Raw genomic sequence first — 21,662 nt, forward strand, 5'->3', positions numbered from 1 at the left:
CAAACAGTGATCACCAGGCTCTCTGTCCAGACAACTGGAACAGCTTTCACTAGAGTCCTTTGTTTAGCTTGTTTTACTCTTCAGCTGCTGCACTGTTCTGTTCATGGGACTCTGCGCAGTGTGAGAATAAGTGACAGCGTTGGCAAGACGTGTGTGTGTGTGTGTGTGTGTGTGTGTGTGTGTGTGTGTGTGTGTGTGTGTGTCAGCATGCGTCCCACATGTGCAGACAACATGGGGAAAAAAATTATGTTTGGCCATAAGTATCAGGGAAAATAATCAAAACTACATTTACATCCACTGCTGCTTCTTTTCCTTTACTCATAGCCACCTCTGAGGGAAAAATAACAGGAGGTGGGGGGGGGGGATGAAGTGAAAGTGGACCCTTGGGTCTTCTGAGCCTGAAGCTCCTAGAAGAAAAAGTCAATAAGTAGGAAGTGTGTAGCTGCAGGCACAGGGATCAAGTTTAGCTGAGCAGGAAAGAATCATTATGTTTTTTGGACCAGCCAAGTGCTGTTTGACACCCCCCAGTCTGTTATCATAACGTCTCTCAACGTAGACACCGCAGTGAGACGCTCACACTCACATACATACAATCAGCATTGATCATAACACATGCTAACCCAGAAATTAAATAATCCCATCATCTATTAATAGTGTGTGTGATGTTTTTTCTGTGTTCTCTTCAGTTAATATGAATATGAGTCCAGGGGGTTTTTCCTGCATATAAAATTAGAAGGCTTCCAGCTCCGGTCTATTTTGTACCCTCATTAAAGCAGGGGTGTTTTAATGAAGAATACTGTTTTACAATCCCAGCTTGTTGAATTTCTCATCTGAAAATGCATGAACCTGTTCTGATGTATCTAGACCCAGGCAATTGCATGCTGATGAAAGGCGTTTGTTGTATCCAATGAAATTCTGAACACTTGGATATGTTGCTTTAATAGATGTCTTTGGGTGATTTATTTATGCACATACTAAGGAGTTCTTCTTTTAAGGATTGCATTCTGCTGCTTCACACTCCTCTTCACTCAGTGTGTATCCATGGCATAGGATAACACTGAGGATCATGAGTACTGAGATAAATCATTGTTGTACAGTAGGTAGGTCTGGGGCTGAGCGTTTAAGATCCGCCAAACTCAGAAGATCTGTGCTGTATTAAACTGTCACCTCATCATTAACATAAGACGTTTTGAATATGTTTTTTTCATAAAAAAATGAGGAGTCAGCAATTTATTTAGAGATACTACACATATTTAGGGGCCTGATTTTTTTTCTGATTGAAGTCAGCTAGTTAACATTAGCAAACTATTGTTAAGTACAACAATGCTGCTGCATGCATGCTGTCCTCCTGCAGTAAATAAATATCTGTCAACAGCAGCATGCTAGCTGATTTAACCCCAGCGCTGTAACATTTAATGGTTGAAACTAGGGCTGTCAATCTGCTTAAAAACATTGAATGAATTACAGGTTTTGTAATTAATTATTCACAATGAATAATAAGAGATAACATATAATATGATGAGGATTGCGTTACAGGTAGGTTTACTAAATAACCCTGTTTCTAATTGGTTATATCTTGCTTCCACATTTTAAATAATTGAATTTGACTATGTTCTTCACGTTATTCAGAGAGAATTCACAGTTTACTTTATTCTGATCAAGTTGCTTCCCTAAAGTTCTCAGTGGACTGGCATCAATTTCCTCCTCTTTCTCTGAATGGAAAAGTGAATAAGTGATGTTTAATAATGTATATAAAAGCACTTACAGTCTAATAAACAGCCCTAGCAGCTGCAGGGACATGTCTGTGTCCATGTGTGAAGCTGCTGATGGAGGTTCATTGAGATTCCAGTGAGGTGTGACCTTGTGAGAACACTCTGCTGTGTCTCTGTGCTGCTATTATTAGCTGCTGCGGCCAAACAAAGCATTAATACCGAGAACAAACACTCAGTGAGCCGGCCATTCAGCCTCAGCTTCAATCCTCTGCACCGAAGCTGTTTTCATCAGCTCCTCAACTTGAGCCGCTCGGACCTGCAGGGGCTTGAAAGCGGCTCCCTGAGCGCCTGTTAGCTCTCAAAGCTTTATTTATCCTCCGCATAGAAGAAAAAAAGCAGTCATTGTCACCTCAAAGGACTCTAATAACTCACTGCAATCTCTGAAAATCAACATCTGTTTGACTATCTGATTAAGCACATCAGCATATTAAAACACGCTGCTCCTCTGACATGCTCTGGAATGTGAGCGGTAAAAACAAGACGACTTTCTGTCTGGTGGATTATCAGCTGCTCGGCAGAAACACAGTGAGGACGAATGACAGCAACATGTGTGATTCTTTTACTGCTTCCTGAATATTAAACACATTTAAATTACTGTGGAGGTGATGGTGCTGTTTTGTGTATGTTTTCACTGTGACATGCTGACAGGTGAGTGCATGTAGTACATGCAAACAGAAGAACCAATCACATAAAGTGTTTCTATACCTGTGTGATGATTTACACAGAAACAGAATATCTGACCCTGCTGGACTCAAATCATCAGTTTGATCACAGACTTCACACTGAATCATTTAAAAAGCACATATAGCACCAATTCACAAAGTCTCTGTCTCTTATCTACTTGTATTAATATTCATATTTTAATTGTGTTTCTACTCTTCTTGAATCCATTACGTACACATTTCTTCTGAAATATTAGAAATGTATTTAAACCGTTTCTAATATAATTAACATTATTTCAAAATTATAACGTCAAATATGCTCTGAAGTCGTTTTTCAAATATGCCATTCAGTCTCACATTTACAATACATTGCCTTCCATACACTAGAAGAATGAAAAAAAAAAATCATTAAAGGTTTCTGTAGGTGAACCAGCGAAGGATCCCACAGGGGATATCAAGGGCAGCATCAAATTCTGTCCACCTTTTTTTCCTCTCCACTCTTTACACAATCAAAAGGAGAACAGCATGTTTTCTTCACCTCCGCACCATGTTTACTAGCTTCCTGTTTGGTGCTGCTCCTATTGGTTGTTTCCAATGGTCACCTTATTAAACAACACAATTTGCATAAGACAAGACAAGACAAGACCTGCCGAGCACTCCAAATACGCACCAAGTCTATTTTTTGATGAAGCTTGATGCAAGTTGAACAGAGCAGATCGACTCTGACAGAAAGTCAACTTTCAAATAAAAACACAACATGCTGAGTCTGGATTGTATATCCTACCACTTTATCAACATGACGTCAAAACAGGCACCAAATGAACAGCAAATCAACCTCAGAAAGCCAAAGTTACATGTTGTTTTGCACATTGTCCTTTCTATCACGTTTGATCTTGTAGTTCTCCTGTGATCTTGTGAACCTACTGTGAGGGAGCGTCCCTACAATCAGCTGAAAACTGACTCAACCTAATTCACATTTAAGACAAAGACTCAGATTCAAAGGACTCAACAAATGTTGCCCTCTATATATGAGCACAACTCAAGCTTTAATGAAAATACAGTGAACAACGTGCTGCCAAAAAAAATATTCAGTTAGAGTGTGATTTTAATTTTCGCACACACAGAAAGATACATGTTTTACAGCTGCAGAGAGTAAAGTCAGAGCCTTGCACTCTGCTCCACTTTGGACCTGTCAGCTCCACCACAGAGCCTGATCTCTCTCCATCATACTTAGAGCCTAATCAACACATGTGCAGCAGAAATAAAACAAGCATTCCTACATAATAACATTAATCAAGCCGCTGCACAGAAACATCTGGAAAGTCAAATATTAGCAGCACAGGTTGGGGGTTAGCTTTGTGTGGAAGCTTAATGACAACAGTGTCTGTTCCAATCAGCTCAGCTCGGCTCCAGCAGCCATTTTTCAAACTTTATGACACTTTTAATTGTTGCCACCTGCAGCCTCAGAGCCTGCTCCACCCACATGTGAGCTCCAAACAAAGACTCTATTAGACTGACCTGCTCGGCTGGACTCAGGTCAGCCAGCAGTATAATCTGTTCCAGCCTGTGTGTCTGTGTGTGTGTGTGTGTGTGTGTGTGTGTGTGTGTGTGTGTGTGTGTGTGTGTGTGTGTGTGTTGGATAAAAAACCCCATCTCAGTTCCACATGTGTATATATATGATTAAACATTTACTCCAACTCCAAATTGAATACATCTGGGACACTGAGTAAAAAGTAAATACAATGAATTTAATTATTAGCAAAACATTGAAATCCAATATTTAAGTGAAAACAGCACAAAGACAAAATATCAAATATTGAATATTCTATTGTTTTTAGAAAATGTCTTCTATTTGGATTTGATGCCACCTACACATTTCATAAAAGTTGGGACGGGATCATGTTTTTTTTTTAAAGCAGGGCCGTCTGAAGGCCTGAAGATCAAGGCCACCAAATATTGTTTTTTAGCCTCGTCTCCTGCACATCGAGATTTCTTCAGATTCTCTCAAACTATTTTTGTAATAGGGGGGGGGGGTTATTTTTGCTTTTATTGGACAGAACAGCTGAAGAGAGACAGGACATATCGAGAGGAGAGAGTGAGAGATAACATGCAGCAAAGGGCCGAGGTCAGGTTCAAACCAACCAGCGACCTCCGGAAGTGCGAAAGTGCAAAAACCTGCAGTTCATCGAGTGTCCGCCTGAGGCTGGCTGCAGAAGCCTGGAAGTCATGTGGACACCCATTAAACGCCTGTTTGTTTTTTGGAGCAGAAATAAACATGTCTATAGTCTGATTCAAATAAGGAAATTGGTTTGATTAGCTTTTCTTCTTCTGCACACAGTATGGAGTGTTTTTTTTTTAATTACTCATCTGTTTTGATTCATGAATGATAAGAGTTATTCATAATTAGACACGTGGCTAACGACTGACAAGTGGAAGCTTCAGCTCTCAGTCAGTCGTCAAGGTGACTGAATTTTAGGTTGAGGCAGCATTTCAAGCATGGTGACCGCCATCGACAGGCTTCCAAATCCCCATTCAGTAAGCAATGGTTGACGTCACTCAGGCTACTCCCACTATTATATACAGTCTATGATTCATGTAGCCTCTGTACATGAGGCACATGGAATGGGTAGGACTCTACTACTTGTTTGTGATTGGACTAAACCCAAATCCTTAGCAACAGTCATGCAGTATATCATTTCATTTATATAGGCCACTGCAGCAATAGGTAGTTTACAATCATGAGATTCCAATGACGAGCAAAATTTTGACAAGGATCAGGATCTACAAATCAGAATGAGAGGAATCCACTTTTTTGCTTGAGTCAATCTACAAAATTATTTATATTAAAGTTGTATGTTGTTTTTTTCATTAAACCCATACACTTAAGTATTTGTATCCTGTCACTCTTTCTATCTTGACTCTGTTTCTCATAACTACACTGACATCATTTTGGTCAGCAGCTTTACCCAGTGTATATGCGGACTTTTTAGATGAAAACATGGTATTAAAAGTGCGTCTTAAACACCGGATTTTAAAGTTTACGTGTTGTACCAATTGAATCGACTGACATCTTACCAAAGTCTGCCTAGCATGTGGCTAATTACTAATTCGCTCATCTTGCGATTAGCATGCAATTAAAATTTTTTGTTGGTTGATAAACTGAATGCTCACCTAGCAGGTGACCATCCCATTACCAGATGATATGAAGCTAGCAGGTGCAGAACGTGGCTACCTGTCTCACAACAAGCTACTACCATCTGAGCCTGATCTCCCTCCTTCCACTGTGTTTGTTTACAGACTGACCGTGGTAAAGCGGCCTTAAAAAGAACTGATATAGCACTGGAAGGATATGACAATATATACACAAGTTATATATCACCTAATATGTCTCCCACTGTGAGGTGCATGTGTGAACACACAAATTTTAAACGATTTCAGGGACAGTCTGCCTAAAATTTTCAGGAGTTTTTACGGCTTGTAACCCGTCAGTACGTTAATCGGAATCGGAGTAAGTGTCTTACCCATCCAGCAGGTTCATGGTGGAGGTGACCACCTCAGCATACAACAGGGTGTGACCCAGTACACTGGTTTTCAGGTTCTGTGTGTAGGTCTCCATACTAAAGTTGGCCCAGCTCTGAGATGGTGGAGAGTCTGTGACCAGGACCAGAGAGTCCTGAGGCTGGCCAGAACCACCCTGGAGCTCAGAGCAGGACACCATCCTGAGGGGTGCTTTGGATACGGTGACCAGGCCGTTTGGATCAGCGCACGTCTGCAGCCACTGCAGGAACACAGACCTGACCTCCTGAGACACAGAAGGACGAGAACACCATCAGTGGAGCTTTTAGTGACATTTATTTGAGAAAGAGTCAGCACGTTTACATGCACAGTTAATTAGGTAATGAAATTGGACTACGGTCCTTTTACCAATATACAAGCACCGAGTTCAAATTGATTTATTGACAGAAGTATGTCCGACTCCGCTGCGACAAGTTGTGATATGTCCTCTTTCAGACAGTGACTATTGGACCTTCTTTCAGTTGACCTTGCTAACAAAAAAACTGGTTTATATTCTTTTTTAAGCGAGTGGAATGAGAGTTGTGCGTGATGAACCTGGGAGCCAGTTTAAAGGAAACGCGCACAGCACATATGAGAGGATCATTTTACTGCTCTTTTTCTGCTTCACATGGAACAAATTGAGATCAGGGCTCTCATAATTCATGTTTTAACAGACAGAAACAGACACACTTTAAATATAATCTGAGTTAAGATGGACCGTTGTATTTCAGACAATTTCTTTTATCAATTCTCAGAACCACTGACATATGTCAAAATAATATTTATAAATCCATTTTTTAATCATATAGCGCCTATTCATTCATTCATAACCAATGCACATTCAAGACACTTAACAAAAAGAGCGGGTCTAGACTGTCCTCTTTGTTATATAAATTAATCCACTATGAGAAAAACACTTGGCAACATTTAGCAAAGTAAAAGAAACTTCAAGCAGAACCAGACTCAAGTTGAATAGCTATCTGCTGAGACTGTGTTGGACTGAGAAAGTGGGATAGAGGTAGATGCAGAATACAATGCCAATAATAATGGTATAAGTGTCATTTTAGCAGAAACAGTAAAGCAATGATAGTAGACTGATCATATCTTTTATAACATTTAAATTTAACAGGTCTAATAATAGCATTTAAAATGACAATGATGATAAAGTGGAGGAGGATTGATAACATCAAGTATAGCAGTTTGAGCTGTAAAGCGTTGTAAAAGTGTAAAGTTAGACTGATATTAAGAGTTGTATCAGTTGGAGTAAGGTGGGTCTCCCAGCAGCACGCCATCTGCAGCAACGATCCAGAAGAACGTGTTTAGAAGCATAGCAGAGGCCCATCTTGTGATTAGTGTTGTTCGTTAAACATTTATTAAATTTACTGAATTAGGACAGTGATTAAAAGAAACCCCTCAGGACAGTCTACAAGAGCACAGAGTTTTACATTTTTAGCTTAGCCTTAGATATACTGTAGTATTACTCTTCCTCTACAATTTCTGTTAGTGTATTTTGTATAATAATTGATTGTTTTGTGAAGGGAAAGAGTTTAATGAAAGATCTCAAATCTTAATTTAGCTGTTTTTAGATGATATAAAAGTTACCAAATTTGCAGGTATAACAAAGTCAGGGGCCTGCAGACAGTATTATATGGCATCATAATATATATATATATATATATATATATATATGTATCTATCTATCTATCTATCTATGTCTGGGTTTGTGTTTCAGGATCAGGTTTTATTACAAATGTAGAAACATTTGATGTAAACACTGCTGTCAAGAGACAGAGTGGTCATGTATTTGATGGATTCTTGGAGTTAATTAATGGCATGGTTTAATCAGGCAGCTGTCCACTCTGTTCTGTTTTTCTTTAATAATCAGGTTTCTCCCCTGAGGCCACACACACACACACACACACACACACACACACACACACACAGTATTAAAGTGATCACCTCACTGGGATGAATACTTTCCTCTATTCTCCTCGCTCTGTATGGGATGTAAAAACTGTGTCTGAAATATGGAATGTAATTGGAAGTGACATTAACATGAAGTCATCTTCAGAAGATCTCACAGGATGTGATGTGTTCAGAGTCATACTGACACTTCACATTAATCATACGCTCACTTTAAATGAACAGTATTTCCCATCAAACCCTGCAGGAATCATCTCGTCCTCCCCTCAACCCACTCTGGTCTGAACACAGTCGCTGTGTGTTCTCTTTGTTAGCCCAGCAGCTCATTTATCTCAGCATGGTGACAAACATTACGTTAACAGTGATGTTGCTATTTACACGTTCTGCATCCCTGATAGTAGTAGTGAACTCATGAGAAACTCATCTGTGAGTGACATCGATAAGCGCTGCGACTCCCGGGTCTTGAGCTGAAAAGTTTAACTTTTTTTATTGTTATGTTGTCCAAATCACACTACAAAAACCACAGGAGCTGAAGAGAGGTGGGGGATGCTGGAAGTAGGGGATGGCATGCCGCAAAGGGCCAAGTTCGGATTCAAACCGTCGACCACTGCGAGGACTCTAGCCTCTGAACATGTGGCATAACCACCAGGCTATATTTTGTTTTGGTTGTGGTGGAAACTGAAGGCTATAAGGAAGGTTAAGTAATAAGGCTTTCACACTTGCAGAAAAATCCTGATATTAGCAGGTGGAGCTGTATGTGTGACACATTTTTCGTTCGGACTTCAAACAGAGTTTCTCCTGCCAGACACCTCGGAATTTTCCCGCAGCAAATCCGAGTGAGCTGATGTGAGAACCCAGCAGGATATTCCCCGGAGAATTGACCCCGAGCATACTGGAGGGGGGGGGTGACATTTATCCTGTGACTGCTGCACGGTGCATAGAGTGAATGCACATGACTGCTACAGACGACCTGCACATGATTAAACGGCTGCATTACGTCTTCTGTTCGTCAGTATGTTGTTCTCAGCTCTTTTGTTGATACTGTGATTCCGTTGAGCTACACGTAGCATTGATATAAAGGCAAATATTATCATTATAGTGTCATATAGCAGACTGTGTTGCTTCGTCTGCTATTTCTATTTTTTTGGAGGAGACCCCCGCCCACACCCCAGTGAGGTGCATATGTCAATAGCGAGGTCAAAAGAATACCCGGAGCAGCCCTCCTAAATTGATCTAAATATTTTCAGGAGTGCAAATGCAAAAACAGCTAAAGTTATCAGTAGGTCACGGGGGCGTAATTGGGATGAGGGGTGTCTTCACTGAGAGTTTATCCTTTCATTAGGGCACAAGTACCTTGTGTTCATTTCAAAATACTAGACATGATCAATATGTCTTTATTCACAGGCTATGTGTACCACAGTCATTTAAAGAAGTTGTCATTAAACCTCTTAAAAGCCTACACTTGATTCATGCACCTTAGCTAACTATAGACCTATATCTAACCTTCCCTTTATTGCAAAGATCCTAAAGAAAGTAGCTAATCAGTTCTGTGACTTCCTCCATGACAACAGTTCATTTGAGGACATTCAGTCAGGATTTAGAGTCCACCACTGGCACTGAACTGGTTAGATACAAGTGATCTACTTCTGGCTTCAGACATTGGACTTCTTTCTGACCACCACGTTTTATCAAAGAGACTAGAAAAAATTAATTGGCATCAAAATAGATCTTTTGATAATAAAAACTCTGAATACACAACGTAAGTGTTGTTTTCCATAATGAGACGAGTTCAGACTAAAATGTTTGTGGTGGGCTGACTGATTCCAAATCCATGATATTTTCTCCCACTGTGCATGTGAAAAACCAGCAGGAGAGAGGAGAGGTGTGTGCGTACCATGCAAATAGCAGGAGGAGCAGGTGTGTGTAAATGGTAAATACTAAATGGACTTGAGCTTGTATAGTGCTCTTCTAGTCTTCTGACTACCTAAGGGCTATTAGACTGCAGGTCCCACTTACCCATCACACCACATTCACACAGTGACGGCAGAGGCTGCTTTGTAAAGGGTTAGTATAAACTAATCAACTAAAAGCATTAGTATTAACTAAGCCAATCATACACATTCACAACTGCTGACACTGCAGTAGGAGCAATTTGGGAGTTCACTTTCTTGCCCAGGGACACTCTGACATGGGTCTGCAGGAGCTGGGGATCAAACCCACAACCTTTAGGTTACACCCACGTGTGCGTGTGTGTTTGTGTGTATGGTGTGTGTAGCAGAGCAAAAGAGACATCATGTATTGATGTGATAACAAGCCTTAAGTACAGTAACGATGCCATCCCAAGCAGTGAGGGACTAAGATCTGTATGGTTTCACAATATTAGTTACATACATACAAGGCTAAGGCTTCCCTTTATAAAGATGTATAGAAAAACTGTTTAATCGTTTCAATCTGTAGTTCTTCTGGGCTAAAATGTTAGAATTGCAGTAATTTGTTCCCTGTGAGTGTTTTGTTTTTATAGTTGATGGTTTTATTTAACATGATTCCGGTTCTGCTCGAGGATCTGCTCGTAGTTTCTGCTTGATAAAGAAAGTTCTTCATTGCCACTGTTTTTTTTTACTAAATGATGCCAAGTTTTCTGCTCTTCAGATAACAGTTAGTATGAATTGGCACCATACAAATACAGATTGACGGATTGAATATAACTTGTAGTTCTAACTATTTAAGTGTAGTTTGTAAAGTTAGGAAATCTTACTTTAGTGTTCACAGTCTGATCTGTGACTGACACTTTAAAGACTCCTCACATCCTATTTCTCTGCAGCCTGGAGCTTTGACTCCCCCAACTGGTTGTTTTCCACTACTGCAGGTATCCTACTCAATAAAAAACACAACTTTTCTGAAAACATAAGCTGCTGCTATTACATGCAATTCTTAAATATCACATTTTTGAATTGCTCAGGGGAAAAAAACAACCTTTGTTTATTGATTGAGAAACACTGCAATACTAAGAGTCTGAAGGAAGGGGCTGGTTTGTTCCATTTGGATTATTGTAATTTCACAGGTTTTATGAGTCAAAGGAAAGGATTCAGCTTATCATTGTTTGAGTTATTTTGAAAGATTTACCTAAATAACAAATAGGATTTCAAAACCTGAAATGTCCGATGTATCCTTGGGCCAGACACTTAACCCTGAATTACAGATTTAAGATTTATTTTTGGGCTTTTTTTTTGCCTTTAATGGAGAGATAGAACAGTGGAAAAGTCAGAAATCAGGGAGAGAGAGTGGGGAATGACATGCGGGAAAGGAGACACAAGTGGGATTTGAACCTGGGCCACCCGCTTGGAGGACCATAGCCTCCATATAAAGGGCGCGTGCACTGACCACTGCGCCGCCAGCGCCCCGGATTAGTTACTTCTGATGGTCACACTACATAGCAACCTCTGCCATGAGTGTGTGAATGGGTGTAAAAAGCGATTAGAGTAGTCTGAAGACAAGAAAAGCGCTATAAGCTCAAGTCCATTTACCATACTGTATGTAAGGGAACACTAAACTTTGCAAAAACCTCAAATCAATGTGGATTTTCTGTCCGTATATCAATAGCAATGTTTACATGTGCCAAATTTTTTAATCCCATTAAAATAATTCAAATTTGGGATTTGAACTTCACAGAGCATTTTATTATGATCAGGCTTTCATTCAGATTATGTATGTCCATGTCAACATAGCTAGAGACAGAAACCCTGGATTTTATTTGGGTTATGTTTTGGTTTATTCTGTACTGTAGTGTTTAAACTCTGGATTGCATAGTGTTGTTTTTCCTATCTAGACGACTTAATAAGAATAATGTAGATCAGAACCTGCTACGCTTCATTAGAAGCTCGTTGCCCTCTCCTCTCTGTGGTTATTGATCAAAGTGCAGCAGCCATGGAGACTAACTTAGAAAACTTGAATTCTGTTTGGATAAACATTAAAGTTAGAGCTTTTAAATAATTATTTTCACACAATCTTAAATTATTATTGGAGGTTTTTTATTTGACTTCTTTGACAGCTACAGGACAAAGTGAAGCTTAAACATTTCCACTGATCAAACGCACGTTTTTCACTCTGAGCGTTTCAGGCTGCAGTCACTGAGTCTGATCAAACATCTGCTGCATTCATCATCATATATTTCCATACATTAAAGACCACAGATTGTTTCCACATGTGCTGCATGAAAAACACATGTGTGCTGCTGCTAAGAAAATTAACTTAAATAAACACATCATGCTGCATGTGCGTCTGTGTTTGAGTAACCTGTTGTGTGTGCCAGCTGAGTGATGTCTAACTTGTTTGAAAAAAACACTCTCTGCTTCTATTTATGTGATGCAGTTGTGTTTCATGTTAAGATGGAACAATTCAGAGCAAACCCAAAAAACGATATCTTGTCCTCTGTGTTGCTGCAGCGTCATTTAAAGTTTATCTAAACATTTTATGACAAAGATAAGATCTGTCACTGTATGCTAGGAAGAGACCTGAGAGGAGGATTCCTCAGAGATCATCTCAGCTCCTGTCTTAATTGGCCTGACTGATGCAGTGTTACCTGTGAGGTGGTAAGCAGGTGCACGGGGCTGGGGGCCGGGGTCTGGCTGAGCTCACAGCTGAGACCAAGAGAGGAGAGGATCTCTGTCAGGACTTCATATCGCAGAGCATTGTTCACCTTCAGATCTTTAAAACCTTCTGAGGTCAGATGCTGTGAGTCAGGAGAGACCTCCAGATGGACCTGCAGAAGGAAATAAATAACAAGTTTATACCTATATTTTACAGTATATACCTATACAAACAGTAGAGTATATACCTACAGAATATACCTATACCTACAAACAGTACTGTACATACCTATACAGAATAAACCAATACAAACAGTACAGTTAATATAAACAGTACACTGTGTATCAAAAAAAAAAATCACTATAAACAAACAGTTAAGTATATGTCTATAACAGGATATTGCTTTAGTAATAGTAATGCCTGTGCTAACATTACAGTATATGACTAAAGTAGAGTATACACCTGTACAAACCGCACAGTACAGTACAGTTTATACAAGCAGTACACTATGTATCAATACAAAAAAAAGTATATACAAACAGTTAAATATATGTCTATAATAATGGATGTTGCTTGAGTACAGTATTTGCCTGTACTCATATTAAAATATATGACTAAAGTACAGTATATAACCTATAAAACCAGCAGTATATGACTAAAGTACAGCATACACCTGTACAAACTGCACAGTACAGTTTATACTAACAGTACAATGTACACAATACAAAAAGTACATTTAATACTAACAGAGCATTATATACCTAAAGTACAGTAAATACATATACCTATACAGTACAGTGTAATATAGTTCAGTATATAATATACATAACACAGCACAGTGCCTATATTAACACCACAACATATTACTATACAGTACAGTTTATATAATCTGTATATTGGTAATAGTTTATATTAGGTTATACTGTATTTTAGCTGGAAGCTTAAACTGAGGTTTGTGTGTTTTGCCACTCTGCAGGTTATCTCACATGGTGGTGGTGGTCACACATTTTGGTCATTGCCATTTCAAGGGCCATCTTTAAAAAAATGTTTAGCCTTATTTTGTACTGCAGCATCTGAAGATTAGTACTATTCCGGACATGTTCAGAATAATTTCAGTTTGACACGATGATAGATGAATTCCTCCACACTCTCATCTTTTTACTACAGCTGGGTACCCTACTTGGTAGTTAATTGGGTTCTGAACAAATTACAATTGATGTAGCAGTAAGAACATAAAAAGTTGTTTTTTCATACACCTAAACATCCTGTGATGAAAAGCTGTCTTTTCTTATTTACTGCTAGTTAACTTAGGGAAACTCAAACTAGGCCCAGTTGTCCTGTATCGTGCCAAAGCATGATTGACCCCCTCCCTGGGCCACCGCTGGCCTGAACACACTTTCTCCAGGCTGATCCAGGCCTGAGTACAGTTAGCTCTTGTATATACGTTATCATGTCGTAGTACGACACATGCACAGTTTTACGTCATCATAAAGTGTCCTTTAGTTTGCAAGAAGTGTGGTCTCAGAGTCAGCACAGTGGAGAACAACAAAGTGAACAAGACCGCACCACTTTACTGACTTTGAGTGGTTTTGGCCGTATATGTCACTCTAAAACTCCTGGATCTCTCAATTATGCAAGGCGGCAATCGATCATACAACATGTGCTTGTTACATACCCATGCTTGTGCATGAGCAACTGTGCCTTGCTGAAGCCCACCTCTTCCAACTTTGCCAGGGCCAAGGGAGTATACTGTGCTTCAGCATAGCACAGAGCATCAGCATACACATTATAAAAAAACAATAACGGATCTTCAGAGTTCAAATGTGCTTAGGCAAAGTATTGATTGCCTAGTGAGAGTGCACACTTAATGTTCTTAATAATCAAGTTTATTTTTGTATGATTGAAGTTATCTAATTGTAATTTTTGAAAGAGCATAGGATATATATATATTAACTTCATATGCATATATAAATATATACAGTGTTTCCCCTATCATTATATTAGGAGGGCGGCCCCCCCGCGCCCCTAATATATATATATATAGATTTGTTTTTGGGCTTTTTGCGCCTTTATTGTAGGGATAGGATAGTGGATAGAGTCCATAATCAGGGAAATAAGTCATTTAAGGATACCTTTCCGATAGAACAGGACAGCTGTCATTAAAAATAACACATGAACACCAAGATTCCTTCAAGTGTTTGTGTCGGCATGTCCCCCTACCCCCCCAACGCTGTAAACCTAGGGGAAACACTGATATATATATAAACATTTATATGAAAATAGTGTATAACCTTAATGTACATTTGCACCATCGTCATTGCTAATAATGTCTTGTGTTTTTTTACCTGGCACAGGACAGCCTCCCCGCCATCTCTTCCGTGGGTCACCCTGACTATTACCATGTCTCTCTGATGAGGGACATCCCCCTTCAGCTCCCCCCAGAGCTCCACCTCCCCTCCTCCTTGACTGTCCCTGATGAAGACCTTCTTGCTGGCCAACACGCTCAGCTCCAGCTCTGTGCTGTCCTCCCGGGTGAAACTCAGCCTGCTGACCTGCCCGGGCTGCCTCTGCCTGTCCTCCAGACACAGGCCTGCAGGGCACAGGGTGGAAGCCAGCCCCAGGACCCTGCCCCCCTGGCTTAGGAATGTAAGAAAGCGGGTCTGTAGCTGCGGGGTCAGAGTCCCCTCCTCTGCCAGGACTAGGAGCCTGGTGTTGTCCATCCAGGGGTCGGACAGAGCCTGCTGAGGCAGCAGGGGGTAGATAGTGTAGTTTTCCATGTTGATACACTCGTACAGAAGCTGACTGAGGGCCTGAAAGCGGTCCTGGCAGTCCCCTGTGTACACCAGAACATTTGGCGGTTTGCTGTTACAGTCAAACTTGTTGCTGTGACCACAGAGCCCTTTGGCTTCATCTAGATCCAGAGTTTCATCCCCGCTGTCCAGCCCCACAGAATCATCATCAGGCAGGTCTGGTATATTCTCTGCTGAGGCGTATTTCACCGACAGGATGGTGCTGTTCTCCAGCTCCAAACACTCGTTGCAGCTGGACAGATGCAGGTGGTGTCCATGGCCCTCCATGTGTCGGTGGTTCCCTAAGGAATGGTCCTCAGGCTCACCTACAGGTCCCAGATCCTGGGTGCCACGTAGTGGCTCGGACCCTCGCCGCTCCTCTAACCGCCTCTTTGCCTCTGGAGGGAGGAGCAGACTGCCTTTGCGGCACTGATGGGGCAGGTAGTCAGCTGACAAGTGATGAGGTGAAAGCTCAGATGAGGGTTTACACACACATGGTGACCTGTCAGTCTTTGGAGTCTTTGGACGCTGCTTCTCCAATAGCTCACTGAGGGTAGATTCTTTGAGGAGGACAGCTAATGACACAAAAAATACACACATTAGTCAAATCTGATGACTTACATTTTTGAAAACACATGTATTTTTATCCATCCAGCTTAAAGCATCAGCAATATCTTCTCACTGCATTTGCCAGTAACTGTCTTTGTTAGCTGCTCAGCATGTAGTGTGTAGTCACTCTACCAAAGCTTATTGAATACAGCTCACTGCTCTTTTTGTGGTATGTTGTGTCTGCATTTGGTTCTGTTGTCTGTATCTGTAGTACATTTCCTAAACGATGGGCAAGGCTTAACCAAAACAATGCACACTGTTTAAAGAGGTGGAGTTGAGGTGAAGCCTCCTGACAAACAGCTACAACGTACTAACATGACCCTAATTATACATAACTCTTATCCTTCATAAAATCAAAATGTACGAGTAATGACAAACATTCACCCCCGTACAGTGTGTGCTGATGAAGACACGAACCATTCAGACCAAAATCCTTTTTTGAACCAGGCTGTGAACTTGTTTACTTCTGCTGACCAAACAAGCATTTTAACATGGATAAAAGCGTCTGCTAAGTGAATTGTAGAACATGGGTGTGAAGTGACTTCTGGGGCTTTTTGAGCCAGCCTCAAGTGGCCACCCTAGGAACTGTAATGTTTTACACTTTCACATAGGCGTCATTGTTCAATACTGGAGGTTGCCTCCTGGTCGGGACATGGTGATATATGATGATACAACAGAGTAACAGGGTAGAGTAAAGATACATTTTTTTGAAGGAAACTTACGGATTATCTTTGAAGGCAGGAGTCCATCGTCCAGCTGAAGGCGATCTTCTATAAACGCGACCCCCAGTCGACTGAAGTTATCCACGCTGGCCTGAGCCACCGCCCTAAACGGCGTGCCAGGGCTACAGGCCAGAGGAAGACAGTAGTCTGACCACTTCAGCACCTGCACACAATAGCACAGCATGTGTTAGCAAAGTTCAGTCTACACACAAACACCCCAGTCCCATGGACATCTGAGCAAACAAACACAGACACAAAATGATATCTGAGATGCATGTAGATGTGATATTGTTCTTGCTACACCACGAACATGGGATAGGAAAGTTCCATGTTTGCAGACGGAAGTGTCAGACTTTTCTGAAATGACAGACACTGATGCTTTTCTGTAGTATAGTTTGGATACATTTTGAGGGTGCAGACAATGACAACACCTAAATATTTGTATGTTTACACCCTTACTAGGTCCCAGCATTTTGTCAGAGTGGAAGGCTGTTATTGATGGAACACAATTTTGTTTTTGCTTAAGCTATATTCAACACAATGCAGCTGTGTTCAGACCAAAAGCTTGTGATTTAAGTTTGGCATTTCTCAGGGTCACGGGTGTGATGACATTTACAAAGAAGCATGTTAACTGTGATTTTTATTACAATAAAAGGGTGAAAGGATGTAGGAAACAGTAATTATGGTAATTAAGGCATCAAAAGGTTTAAAAAGAGAGTTCAGTATTTCTAAATAAAATCGCAGTATTTCAATGAAACCGCAGTAGTTGTGAATTTGTGGAGAATATCCTTTGCTCATGTTGTTTTTTTTTTTGGCTCAGCCTTCTCTCTAAATGTAGTCCGTCTGTGGCAGGTCCACTTGTTCTCTCTGTTCTTGTGATCAACACATGTAAACATTATATATTTAACTCTGTCAGTACTACATCATGGAAATACCCCAAAATATGGTCGACATTTTCAAATGTGAAAATCCACCAGTTCTATACAGTGTGAAGTAATTTCACCATCGGACAGGAGCGGTTTCAATCAGCGGTTTTCAAATGTTTCTGTTCTCACAGAGTTAAGTGAGTGTGTCAGATCAAACTTGTCTGATCAAGATGAATGTGTTTGAGGAGACTGATGGTTCTGGTTGGTGGTCAATGTGTGTTGCCTACTTTCTTATTGGATGTGTGAGCAGAATTGTAGCCCACTCTGTGTCCTGTAGCCTCTATGATGAATGAAATGTCTTCTATTCGAGGACCACAAACCAGAGAAGAGCCCAGCAGCACAGTCCATTTGCTGAGGTCATCGCATGCCTGTGGACGGTACAGAACAGAGACAGGCGGATGGTAGTAACTCACAGCACTACAAGCTTGTTACAGAGATTAGTAGTTAGTGAGAGTCACAGTCAGGTCATGCAGACTCTGTGGAGAGGAGAGATTACAGTAGTCACTCACACACACAAAGAAATTTAACTATTTGACAGGTTTGAGCCGACGATTAGTCAAGATGAGTGAAGACTGAAAAAAATTTGGCTCTGGGAAAACTCATTAGAGATAACTTGATGGTTGGTTTTACTTGCAAAGATTTTGATTCATTTTGCATATTTTGAAAAAATTTTGAAAGAAGGTTTTTTTTATGGGGCCTTTTGCCTTTTTTGATACGGCAGCTGAAGAGGGACAGGAAACGTTTGTAGGAGAGAGTGGGGTATGACATACAGCAAAGGGCCGTGGTCCAAATCGAACCCACGGCCACTGCGATGAGGACTAAAGGCTCCGCATATGGAGCGTGCAACATGAACTGCTAGGCTTTTCAGAGCCCTGCGTATGGTCAATTTAAAAAGTATCTTGTGATTCATGTAATGAGTTTGAATAATCCAATGGTTAAATCTGCTTTTGTTAAAAGATGTGTGCAGCTCCAATTTGTAAATGTGTAGAGAAGATGTAACACTCGAAGTAACAACAATATTTTTAGAGACGCACTGACTGACCGGCTGGTGACTGTGATCGACTGATTGTCAGCTGTTCTGCGGTGATCGGTAACAGGCTGGACCTCGAAAAAAGTCTCTGAGTTTGTGCTGATCTCAGATTCTCACACACGAGCCACACGTTCCATGCCAGGCATGTCCACAGAGATACTAACACTAACTCCACAGCCAACCGCACACACACAAGCCATGGAGGCAGGGTAGACGTGAGGTGCCAATCAGCAGAGGTGAAAACGCACTGACCTACTGGAGGATAAACATTAGTGCCCCTGCCTACACACAGATTACATGCTGCGCGTGGGGCCTTATGTTTGCACTGTGTGTTTTATTTCCTTTTGCAGAGAGATGATCCGTGATCATTTAATAAGTGCACACGGTGTCCGCTAGTTCTGCCCCTCGTGCTACTCAGCTGCTGTAAAACAGACTGCGGGTGAAAACAAATGAATGAAACTCGAGTTATAGCCTAGGTCTACATGGTTGGTAATGTAAGCTCTCCCCTTTCTCTCATGCTGCCAGCCTGTGACGTCAAAGTCGCATGCATTCAGACCTCGCCGTTCAGACTCAGATCACATAGTAAAAGATCCGACCTGTGTCTGATTTGGATCCACAAATGAAAGTGGTCCACATCTGATTTGAAAAGATCACATTCCATGTGACTTGTGCTTTTCACCCTGTCATTGAAATATCAGATCTGAGTCACATAGGGGCAAAAAATGTGGTTATTGTTAACATTTTGACTTTGTTTTTATTTGTTTTGTCTTTTCTATTCCTTTTTAAATTGTTTTTCAATTTGCATGTCATGTTGTAAACTGTCTTCTGTCGAGACCCTTTAAAACGAGATGGTACATCTCAAGGGGCGTATCCTAATAAGCTTCTAGCATCTCCTAACTGATTTAATTCCTGATTATAATTATAATAATAATAGTGATTCCGAATGAATATTTACTGATTTCATTTACACATTAACTATTAATGTCAAAGTCACTCATTCCTCTTTTGCTCCCTCACTCATCCCCTCTATTTGTTACATTTCTCTCCTTTAGGATTTTACCTTTTCATTATTTTCATGCGCAAGTAAAGAAATGTTGTGTTTTATAAAATATTTAAGACCTGGAGCATTATTCGTCATTAGTGAATGCCAAAGACAATCAAATTTCAAAAATATATTTTTTCATATATTGCAAGGGTATAATATACTGTTTTCTTTCTGACTTATGTAATATTACACTTTGTGCGTCAACATGCAGTGATCCCTGATAGGTACAAGTACCTCTTAATGAATCATTTTAAATAACAAAACAGATAATCCGGCCCGACCCATTATGAGTCTGACACACCTGCTGTAAAGGAAGGTTACTATTTTTTTTTTTATATATTAGCTGTCAATTATATATAGTAGTAATAGTTCAGAAAATCGTTATAAGCTGGTAAGATCTGATAAACATCAGATATTGGAGTCCAGGCATTTCTACAATATTTTCAAACAGTGCAATTATGAACAGATAAGATAAGAACACAGAGGTTTTGTATCAGACCAATCCACATGGAGAGGGTCTTTGACAAACAGACAAACTAAGAAGCTGTGGGCTCCTGTTAAGAAGTGGGGAAGTGAATTTAGTCATCAACCTCTCAGTCTGCTGTTTATAAAACCAAACGATGCTGTTTGAAAGCACTTCAGGCTCAGAAGGACATTTCCGGTGCTCCCTAAAGTTTATCACAGGTGTAACATGGAAGATGGAACAAGGACTTTGTAATTTAAATATATAACAGTAAGTTGCGTTACAATAATTTAAAGCACAGTGACAGCTCTGGTCGTGGGGCTGAATGTACGGCCTATGTCAGGCCTGCGTAGTATCCTCCATCCACACACTATATCAATATGATATCTCGTGTTTAAAAGCTTACAGGCAGCACTAACCTGCGGCTCTGTCACATACACGGTCTTGTCCCCCAGCTGCAGGAAGACACCCTCCTCCTCCTCCTCCTGGGATGACGGCGGGCTGGGCTGCCTGCGGGCTGCGGCGCGGGGTCCGGTCTGCCGTGCGGAGGCTGGGCCGGAGCAGAGGCTGAAGCTGAAGCCGAAGCGGCTGCTGTTCAGCCTGAACAGACTGTTCCGGATCAGCACCGAGTAACACTTGTGAAAGCGCACCCACAGGTAGACGTAGCACAGCGTTATTAACATGTTAGCCAACATACACGGAAGCGAACATCTTGGCTCTTCGTACTGATAGCGGACACTGCTGTCAAACAAGTTTGTGACGCTTACTGTGAAGCTAGCCGCTCAAACTGCAGTTAACCGGAGCTGTAACGCTAACTATATTACCGGTAATGCTAACCGATAGCTGCGACGACCGCTGACACCAGACACACCACTGTTGTCAAAGTTAGCATTACAGCTCACAGGATACCTGGGACGACCTTTAGTCTTCCTCTGTGAGCCAATGAGGAGTGTGAACAAAGATTACGACACATTACCGCCATCTAGCGGCAGTGTCGGTCATTACTTCCAGACCTGATTTATTCTCTTGATAGTACCAGACTGTAAATATTACAGAGTGGACGAGCTTCAGTGACTGAAGTGGACAAAAAATAACAGTGGAACATATTAATCTCACTGCACCTATATTATGAGAATTAAAACGTGTTTATTTTACTGTATTCTCATTTTAAAATTAGCTTTTTCATTTGAATTATGATACAAATTTAGCGGGGCATTTTTTTTGAATGAGAAAGCAAATGTAATTTTCTTCTTCATTTTAATTTAGTCAAAGAATGTGCATTTTTGAAGTTGAAAAATAAAATTCAAGTTAGATAAATGAATCATCATTTTATTTTTGAGTCAAATAATACACTCGTATTCTGAAAATTAAAAAGCATTTCAGTTAATGCATTTGAATTTTCAAAGTAGCTTTATCATTTGAATTTTGATCACTAATCGCTTCCATAATAATGTAAGAAAAAGAAGCTTGAGTTTAAAACCCTTAGAGGAATATACGTTTGAATGTTTATATACAGTCTACAAAATAACTCTGGAAATTAGATTTCATTTCAATATCCCATACACACTAGAATGATGTT

General features: G+C 40.5%; 1 protein-coding gene across 2 annotated transcripts in view; it reads right to left on the reverse strand.

The window, feature by feature from the left end:
- The window catches only part of hlcs (holocarboxylase synthetase (biotin-(proprionyl-CoA-carboxylase (ATP-hydrolysing)) ligase)), a 32,043-nt gene extending 11,028 nt beyond the window's left edge, over positions 1–21,015 (reverse strand). Inside the window, exons 1-6 of one of the 2 annotated variants that reach the window (XM_061055736.1) lie at positions 20,503–21,015; positions 17,773–17,913; positions 16,620–16,782; positions 14,845–15,863; positions 12,492–12,671; positions 5,956–6,236 (exon numbers count right to left, since the gene is read on the reverse strand). In XM_061055736.1, coding sequence (XP_060911719.1) covers positions 5,956–6,236; positions 12,492–12,671; positions 14,845–15,863; positions 16,620–16,782; positions 17,773–17,913; positions 20,503–20,778 — 2,060 coding nt within the window. In that variant the 5' untranslated portion in view covers positions 20,779–21,015. The remainder of the gene's footprint in view (positions 1–5,955; positions 6,237–12,491; positions 12,672–14,844; positions 15,864–16,619; positions 16,783–17,772; positions 17,914–20,502) is intronic. The other variant, XM_061055737.1, reaches the window with a different exon arrangement.
- Positions 21,016–21,662: the final 647 nt, after the last annotated feature.

The sequence above is a fragment of the Labrus mixtus genome, chromosome 14 (genome assembly GCF_963584025.1).
Source record: "Labrus mixtus chromosome 14, fLabMix1.1, whole genome shotgun sequence".
NCBI classification, from domain to species: Eukaryota; Metazoa; Chordata; class Actinopteri; order Labriformes; family Labridae; genus Labrus; species Labrus mixtus.